The sequence below is a fragment of the Phoxinus phoxinus genome (genome assembly GCF_949152265.1).
Source record: "Phoxinus phoxinus genome assembly, chromosome: 8".
Classification (NCBI taxonomy): Eukaryota; Metazoa; Chordata; class Actinopteri; order Cypriniformes; family Leuciscidae; genus Phoxinus; species Phoxinus phoxinus.
Genome location: NC_136883.1, coordinates 22,248,066 through 22,257,730, shown reverse-complemented (window position 1 = coordinate 22,257,730; position 9,665 = coordinate 22,248,066). Strand labels below are relative to the sequence as shown.

The 9,665-nt window shown below is 37.7% G+C and overlaps 1 protein-coding gene across 2 annotated transcripts; it reads right to left on the bottom strand.

The window, feature by feature from the left end:
• Nucleotides 1-3,055: 3,055 nt before the first annotated feature.
• Nucleotides 3,056-9,647, bottom strand: LOC307003121 (uncharacterized protein). Of its 2 annotated transcripts, none has more exons than XM_079621234.1 (7): nucleotides 8,644-8,869; nucleotides 7,238-7,364; nucleotides 7,041-7,134; nucleotides 6,825-6,952; nucleotides 6,153-6,295; nucleotides 5,327-5,524; nucleotides 3,056-3,969 (listed from the first exon to the last, which is right to left on the bottom strand). In XM_079621234.1, the coding sequence occupies exons 1-7, from the start codon at nucleotides 8,652-8,654 to the stop codon at nucleotides 3,858-3,860; spliced, it is 813 nt and encodes a 270-aa protein (XP_079477360.1). In that variant the 5' UTR covers nucleotides 8,655-8,869; the 3' UTR covers nucleotides 3,056-3,857. The 2 variants fall into 2 exon arrangements, with proteins under 2 accessions (XP_079477360.1, XP_079477359.1); XM_079621233.1 differs by lacking the exon at nucleotides 8,644-8,869 and adding an exon at nucleotides 9,527-9,647 and having other exon boundaries at nucleotides 3,144-3,969.
• Between the last annotated feature and the right edge of the window lie 18 nt (nucleotides 9,648-9,665).

Here is a 9,665-nt window from a genome sequence, read left to right as displayed (position 1 = left end):
CTTTCATTCATCTTTATGCAGAAGACACTTATTTACTCTTCCCACTCTCATACATTCAGTTCTCTCTGCAGTCAGATTTTAACTCATTGCAGGATTGGTTTTACAAAAACAAACTTGTCCTCAATAAAAAGAAGTCTTGCAATATTTTTTTTTTTTTTTTAAAGATGCCCCTTGCATTCCTTTGATTTAGATATTAGTTTTAATGACGGGTCACTCCTCTAAAGTTAATGTATTTAAATATCTTGGTCTTTGGCTTGACTCGAACTCTCCTTCAAGCCTCACATTAATTGTATCAAAAAATCGTATGGTTGCTTATGTTCTCTTTATCGCTTAATTCATTGTTTTTCATTTCAAATCAGAAAAAGATGAATCACCCAATTCATTCTTCCTATTATTGACTATGCAGACATTATTTACCAAAACACTTCAGATGCCAATTTAAAACCTGTAAATGTCATTCACAATTCTTTGAGATGTCCTTACAGAACCCGCCATTGTACGCTGTATGGAACTCTTGATTGGCTCCAACCAAAATCCTGAAGGCAATATCGCTGGTTCCAGTTTCTATTTAAATGCGTTTGTAACCCTACCGTCGTAGTTCTGCTTATAGACAGGCTAAGAACCTACTGTAGGAGTTATCTAAATCTAGATTCGATGAGGAGGTTGGTTATGTACTAATCATATGGTCAAAAGACTCATAGATTCCAATCCAAAGGAAGCACGAAACAATAGATTAAAGTTTGAATGTAGTTCTTATTCAATTTATTTTCCTTATTTTCTTATTCAAAATTCAATATTTAGTTCAGTTCACACAGCAGTAACATTCATGTTAGCAAATCAGCCACAACTTTTGAGATCTCATGAAACAAAACAAAATGGAAAAATCTTTCAAAGAAAAAATTTGTTACCCTTGAGTGCACTCAAATATTTTAACTGTCCAACCACCCCTTCAATACTTAGCGTCCATATCAAACCACCCAATGGAACCGTTGCAGTGCTGTTAGTTGAGGCAGTGGACCAGAGAACCAGGCACCAGGGCGAACAGAAAAGAATCCAGCTTCGGTGGAAAGAACACCATGGATCCGGGACCAGAAGAAACCTGTGGGGTAACATCCACTGCTATTGTAGATAGACAGACTGTTTTTTTTTAATCCACTGTTCAGGACTTTATTGGGGCAAAATTAACAGGGTTACACGTTAATTTTAATTGCCCTTCTTACTTAAAACAGCTTTTGGTTCCATTTACATCGTCCTATCCCTTTCGACACATGCAGCATCCGTTTTTCTGTGTCCCAAGAATTTTTTACTAAAGTCGGCCGCAGGTCATTCCAGTACAAAGCTCCATCTGACTGGAACAAGACCAATCTTTCCGTCTTCATAGGACTAATCTTCTCATCTGAAAATAACCTGCTCATGTTTTTAAATTAAGGTTTATACCAACGCTTATCAATTATCCTGTTCATTTTATTTTTTATATTTCTGTTATCTCTCAGGGTGCAGGTACATTTTGATTTTCATGTTTGCACTAAAATGTATGTCCTCTTGTGTGTACATGCTACTGTTTGTCTAATACAGTTATAGACTGTAGGGGGGGGGGGGGGGGATATAGGGGAGTGAGCTATTTGTATTTATTTAACTGCTATTTGTTTAACTGATATATATATATATATATATTTTTTTTTTTTTTTTCAAAAATGAGATGTCTCAAGGGGCTATCCTTTCAATAAATTCAAACTCTTCCAGGCAGATTTGTAACTTCTTTAGGCTACTCTATTTTTTTACAGCCACGTTCTAATTTGTGAAGGTCAACAATCCTTTGCTGCACATCAGAACCTAATTATTTGGTTTTACTAATGATGGATGTTAAAGGGAATTTGGCCTTTGTGTTACCTCTTATTTATACTCCTGTGAAACAAGAAGGGACTTTGGCCCGCATATCTGCATTGTGTTATCATTTCAGGCAGCTGTAATAAATCCTTCAGGAAATGCTGGAAAAAATTATTACCGTAGGGAAGCAGAGGTCTGCTGACAAACAAAGTTGCTTCACAGATTTAATAAGCTCTATAAGGCCTAAAATTTTGTCAGATCTCTCGTTTCTCTGTTCTTTGCTTTCCCGCTCCTCAGCTCGGGTTTCAGTGGCGCTGAAATTGACACCAAAATTAAAACAAAACACTGAAGCGCATATGAATTAGTGATCGCCGCTGAAAAGATAAGCTAAACTTAAGAGGACAATGGCGGGTCATGATGAATGGCTTTTGAATGGGAACTGAAGCCTTGAGCATATGCAGTGGTTACAGCCAGTGTGCGAATTATGCTTTCAAGGGCATATAGCACTATCAATGAGGTTTATGTCGCACTCAATGTCACGCTAAATGTCAAGATTTCGTAGGAAAATACAAAATGTTTTGTGCATTTTGTATGTAAATCTAATAATGACAGTAGGCTTCCTAAGTTTTGCTGATCGGCCGCTACAAGCGGTCCACTGTTGCTATGGTTACTTATTTAGGTGCTAGCGATTTGCGGTTACATTTGCGACAATACAATTTTAAAATTAAGTCTTATCATTTTGAAACATTTGTAAACACTTAAAATATACACATATTATGTAATCTGATTAAATCTGTAAATGTTTGTTTAATAGTATAGCTTGTTTCCGCAAATTAATAAAAAGTAAAAAAGGATAATTTAATTGCGACTTTTATCTCACAATTCTAACTTTTTTCCTCACAATTAAGAGTTTACATGTCACAATTCTGACTTTTTTCTCAAAATCATGCATCTCTACGTGATATAAACTTGCAAGTTAAGAAGTTGTTAAGAAGTTGTAAAGAGATAAACTCGCAATTCTGACTAACGAAATTGCGACCATATCACAATTATGAGACAATAAGTCAGAATTGCTATATAAACTCACAATTACGAGAAAGAAAGTCGGATTTGTGAGTTTATATCTCTTTATAACTTAATATCACACAATTCTGACTTTAACTTGATATTGCAAGTTTATATCGCAATTTTGACATTATAACGCAATTTCAAAAGAAAAGTCAAAATTGCAAGATATAAACAGGCAATTGTAAGAAAAAAGTTAGAATTGTGAGATAAAAAGTCACAATTATCTTTTAATTTTTTTTATTCTGTGGCAGAAACAAGCTTCCATATAAAGGAGACCATGACATACAAAGCACGAGGCCCAATCTTTCCCACATGACCATGACCACGGACACAGATTTAATTTAAATTTAGGATATTGTTCATATGCCTCTGTCCACATTAGCCTGTGAGAACATGAAACGCGTGGCTGTGACATCATCAGTTTTATCTGCTGCTAACCACAGTGTCACATGACTGTATCTGATTTAATCTCTGTGCCCTTTCTTTACACCAGCCAAGCTTCAAGCAATACCACCCAAGAACTGACTCGCCTGTCAAAACAGCCATCAGGACAAAGTGTGAACTAACCAAAGCCAAGGGTTGGCTGGTCATTGAGCAACCAAATAGCCCGAATTACATGCAGCTGACATACTGTGACCTAAACAGTCAAAATACAACAGAAGCACTATGATCCATTCTATGTAGCAACCCGTGCTTTTATAATAGTATTTTCTCATTTATATCTTGGCTGCTGCTGTCTTAAATTGATGCAGTTTTATTTTGAGTAGATGAAATGTGTAAATGTGAAGTACAGGTACAAAAATAGCTTTAATAAGTCATTAAAAATGTTCTCTTATCAGCTCAAAAGAGTGCATTTAAGAGTTTACTAATTATACAAGTGCATTTATGGAGCTTTCTCAGTTCACTCTGACAGTACAGTACATTGGATTCAGATCTTGGCTTCAGGTTCTGCTGTTTCGATGTCAGAGAATGGTACAGAATCTGGATGCTTCTGGTGAGGAGGGAGGCACGGAATCTTCCGGTAGCTTTGGAATGCCATCCAGAACTTGAAGTTTTGGCAAACAGAAGAACACACTGCAGAGGAAACGGTACAAATCTCAAGGTTAGACTTTAAGGTTAGACTTGGCTCGCTTCAAATAACCCATCACATCTTTGGTCAGCTCTTTTTTTTTGTAAATGATATCTTCTGGCATAGCTATTAACTTGAGGCATAATGTGATTTTGAAGACAAATTATGCTGTATGGCGTTTTATAATAATTAAAAGCTGTAATTAGCTGATTCGTTTTAATCAATCCACTGTTTTGACAGCAAGTTATTAAAAGCTCAGTGGTGTTCTATATACCCTTGTGAAAAAGAAGTTTGATTAACTGTATTAAATGTGCACTTGTAGTGTACTTCAAATCTTAAAAGTGTATTTTTTAAAATATGTACTTGCAGATAATATATTATGATGAAATAAAAGACCACTTAAGGGTATTTCCAATACACTTTTCATGTTTCTTAACACATTTAAAGGGATAGTTCACCCAAAAATGACAATTCTGTCCTAATTTACTCACCATTAAGTTGTTCTAAACCTGAATACATTTTTCTTCTGCTGATTAAAATAGAAGATATTTTGAAGAATGTCAGTAACTAACCAAACAGTTGATGGGACCCCATTGACTTCCATAGTATTTTTTTTCCCATACTATGGAAGTCAATGAGGTGACTTCCCCATACTATGGAAGAGAGGAGCGCTAAAGTAAAACCCTGCCCTCTGTTCAATATTCCGTTTCACTCGGAAATGCGTCACAACACTTGAGAAAAGTCGTTTGCAACTTCCGGTTCACGCGGACTTTAAGTAAAAATAAATTGTTATAAGTTGTCAAGGAACACGGCGACTTTTTGGGACTTAAGCTTATTCACCGTATCCCCCAGAGTTAGAGACGTCTCCGTGCGTGCCGTAACTCTGTCTGACGCACTCACCGCTAGCCTAGCTTAGCACAAAGACTGGAAGTAAACGGCTCCAGCTAGCATACTGCTCCCAATAAGTGACAAAATAATGTATAAAATTAATAATAATTTTCCTATTTACATGTTATGATTTTGTATAGTCACAGCGTGTACAAATAACAAGGTCACATGAGACACAGCCATCTTCTAACCGTACATGGGAACTATATTCTCAGAAGGCGAAGCACTGCTACTTCTGCGGAGTGATTTGCTCGCAGCACCTGAGATGCCCCGTGGTGAGGAGCAGAGGGTTCACTCAGAGTGTTGCGCTAATCACTCCGGCCAAGTAGCAGTGCTTCGCCTTCTGAGAATATAGTTCCCAGTGTGTATACGGTTAGAAGATGAATAGTACAGGTGTGACTATTTTTTTCAGGTCCATTTAACCTCTTTGAATCATGTCCATAGCAAGTGCCAAAGTGAAAAGATTTCTCTCACCGTGAGCGGTAGTCCTCCTGAAACTGGCAGGGGTTGCATTTGAGGGTCAGAGATCGGAGCGGCGCGCTCCTCAACAGGGACAACTCGCCCAGAGAGGAAATACTGTTTTCAGACAGGCACAAGTGCTGGATCTCAGGAACCTTTGGCAGCTGACGAATGGACGTCAAGTTGTTCCGGTGAAGATTCAGGATTTTACATCTATAACACATGCACAATCTCAATCACAAGTGTTGTTAGTGAATGTAATGTGTCACAATGTTCTGCCTCCATACGTATAACTCACACTAAAAATTGTATGAATGATAAAATATTAAAGCAAGCAGTATTATTATAAATATTGATATTTACTGACACCGATTGCGACCTAAGTGTCCTTATTATTAATGTTTCATTCAGTAAGGCAACACCTACTGTAATTATCAAAGAAAAATATTAGATTTTTCATATTTCATATTTAGAAATTGTGTCTAGAATATCTGCAAGACATGTTCTGGGGGGAGGGGGGGGTCACAGAAATGTACTGATTATAAATTAAATATTATGATAATATAAGCAACGCAAATATAATCTTTTATTAGTAAGACCCATCTTCAAATAAAATCATGTGATTAAAGAGGCTGAGTTTGATGCTGATACATAATTAACAGTTTCCTTCTTACTGTAAATTAAACTCTTCATATGAAATTACAGCACACAGCTAAAGTTGCACTACATGTATTTTTACACAGCCATACACATAATGTTACAAAACAAGCACTGCAATATAATAGGACAGCAGTTATTACAGCTATGTGCAGTTATTACAGTGTAGAGGTTAGTGTGGTACCTTGGCAGTCTGACAGAGCTGAGATCCCTCAGAGCGTTATCCACCAGCTGCAGACGCTCCACACGGATCAGTCTCCTCAGGATGCGGATGAAGTTCTCCAGCTGGTATGGATCTCCCAGGTCCTGATAAGACAAGTTCAGCACCTGCAGTCGCAGAGACAGAACTTTCAATGCAATACGAAGCTGGACAGATAGACTTTTCAGCATCAGTTTTCAGTGTCACATGACCATTCAGAAATCATTCTGATATGCTGATTTGCTGCTCAGGAAACATTTCTTATTATAAGCAATGTTGAAAAAAGTTATGCTGATTAATATTTTCGTGACACCCGTGATACATTTTTTTTCAGGATCCTTCTTTGATTAAAATTAAGTTCAAAAGATAGATGGATGGATGGATGGATGGATGGAAGGACGGACAGAGATAGATAGATAGATAGATAGATAGATAGATAGATAGATAGATAGATAGATAGATAGATAGATAGATAGATAGATAGATAGATAGATAGATAGATAGATGGATGGATGGATGGATGGATGGATGGATGGATGGATGGATGGATGGATGGATGGAGATAGATAGATAGATAAATAGATAGATAAATAGATAGATAGATAGATGGATGGATGGATGGATAGATTATAGATGGATGCTTGTTTGGTGTCTCACCACACAATTCTCCCAGTTCTCCTGAAGTCTCTCCTCCCATTTCTGTCCTTCATCCTCTCTCCTCTTCCTCCTGCCTCCTCTGAGAAACAGGTCTTCACTAATAACAGACACCTCGTCTTCAGCAGGCCCTGTTTGAGGACATCACTGATTGTCTGTGTCCAGTGATTATATGACACAAAACAAATGAATGAATAGTGACCCAGAATGGCCTCTTACCCTCTCTGACCCTGGGACAGGCGAGCTGGTCTCCGCGGACATCATGCTCCTCGAGCCAGTGCCACGAGGCAAACCTGAACCGACTGGATGGCAACTACACAAAATAAACGTGATGACAACATTCAATGTCCATATATTATAGACAAATAAGGTGTCAATCAAACCACACATGATACTTGAACTTTGAATTGGCTTACTGGTGTGGCAACAATGCCAGAGTCTGGAGTCAGTTCCACAGAGAAAGGAGTGTGTGTGTCGCTTAACTCAGAGTAGTGCGAGTGAGACTTCGGAAAACTTTCACTGCTGGTGTTCACTCCAGAGGAACTAGACAGACAGAGACTGAAGTCATTAATTCGGCCTCATGCTTAACATTCAGATTACATTCAAATTTGAATACATATGCAAATAAAGCTATTTGACTGCACGTTACCTTGCTATGATAAGCTTCCCAGCCAGCAAAAAGTCGTCTATTAGACGTTGAATAGACGTAATTTTTACGGTCTAATTACGGTCCACTGAAGGTTGAAAATGAAAATGAAAATTGAAAAGACGTCAAATTTGTCCAACTTTTCAACGTTTAAATTTTTTTTATAACTTTGACGGAATATGTAAAACTCTTTAAATTTATTTGAGATAATAATGAACATGGTTTGGTAGTTTGTTTTCTCTGTTGTTTTTGCATGTATAACAGACTTATCCTAGCTGTCACTAAACTAGGAAATCCCCAGCTCCATCTTTGAAATTCCGTTCAACATAGGCTATGCTAGGCTACTTCAAAAATTAAAAATATGCGGTTGTTATTTAATGACTTAAAATTAAAATGTAATTATTAGCCTACTTCCTCCGTTCCTTCGTTCATTTATTTATTTATTCATTCAGATTAAATCATAATAAACTACCACTTAATTTATCATATGACACAACATCCTTATAGAAATTTGAATCATAGATTCGAAAGAACACCTACGCTTCCCAAATGTGCTGCCTATGTAGGGAGCTCAGGCTTTGAGACACATCCTCTGTGTGTAATAAGAGCCTGTGCGTCCTTACATCCGCTGGGCTGAGGTTCTGGTGTAGATTACCGTGAACTCTGCACCCTGATCCGGATTAAAGTCACCCACGCCACCCGAGCACACCCGCACATTATATCAGAACATTGTATAAAATGTGCTCACGTTTACGCTGTAAGGGCTATTGATGATGAGCTAGGATTGGTTAAGCTGCTATTTGTAAATACACATTATTTTCAATTCATTAAAACATCATTCAATATTTGTAACATGGATATATACTACATAATGTCACAATAATGTTTAAATATGTCTTAATAACTGTGACAATATCATAATTACCTAAAGCCTATTTAGTCCACGAATAAAATAGCTTTAAAGGTAGCCTAGATCTTCATGTTCCAGTGGTAATTCCCATAAACTATTCAGAAAAAAAATAAAAACTAAACAGTCTTCCAAACATGAATGAGGCAGACAGATCTAAAATAAAAGCCAGCTGATCATGCGTGTTTGTTTCAAACAGTGTACAGAAAAAAAGAAGGGAAAAAAACAACAAGACATCTCCAGAAGACACTGTTCAAAACTTTTCCTACCTTTCGGACATGTCCGTAGGTTCTGACAGATCCCTTTGGCATTTGACATGCAGTGAAGAGTATTATTTACAAGGAATATAGTGCGGTTTCCCATTGATGATGGATGAATAGTGTGCTAAAGTGCGACAGGTGAGTGTGAGCTCTGCGCATGCGCGCAGCAGCGTCAGCTTCAGTGATCTGCGCACGGAGGTCAGCTAGGGCAGCAGTGTGTGTCTAAGGTTGCACTTCAGTGACTTTTGGAAAATGCAATATAGCTGTACCCCTTTTATGTGGTCATCATATTGTCATATTGAGATTTTTACTTTTGAAAGTGAATTTGTCACACCGTAAGACCATTTTATAAACTGTAGTGGGAGGGGGGTAGAGGGGGCCTACAGGGTGGGGTAAAATGCCAGAGTACAAAAAAAAAAAAATCTGAGTACAAGCTTAAAATAAAAAAACAAGCCAAAATAACAGATAAATATGAATATTTGAACCATGCTGAAAATCAGCCTATTTGAAAAATATTGTTAGCTGATCCTAACTGGCTAGCTAGCTAGCTAACTAGCTATTTGAAGCAACACTCAAGGACAAGGCAACAGTAAGAGGTAGGCTATTGTGGTTTATCAACATGGCATACAAGAATCATCCGGCCACTGCTGCTATAGGAGTTCACAATTCCCACTGTTGCCAAACTTGATATGATAGTCTGTTCTTGTGTTGTGACGATGGCTGGGTCTCCAATAAATATTTATGCAAACTGAGACTCCCCTTGACATCTATTGAAGAGTTTAAGGTAGGCCTAATGCTAATGTGAGAGAAGTGCTGTTTCAGAACCGAACACAGAGCTCCAGCTTCAATTACGCAGGGTATGGCAGTGGCCATAATCATAAATCACACTTACAGTGGACAGTGTGCTTGGACTGCACAAGAACGGATGGTCTCCATCATGGCTGGAATCTTCTGCAACAGCACGAAATACTTTGTTCATTTGTAAGATTTCTCTGCAAGCTTTTATCACTCATATTGTGATAAAACATGAA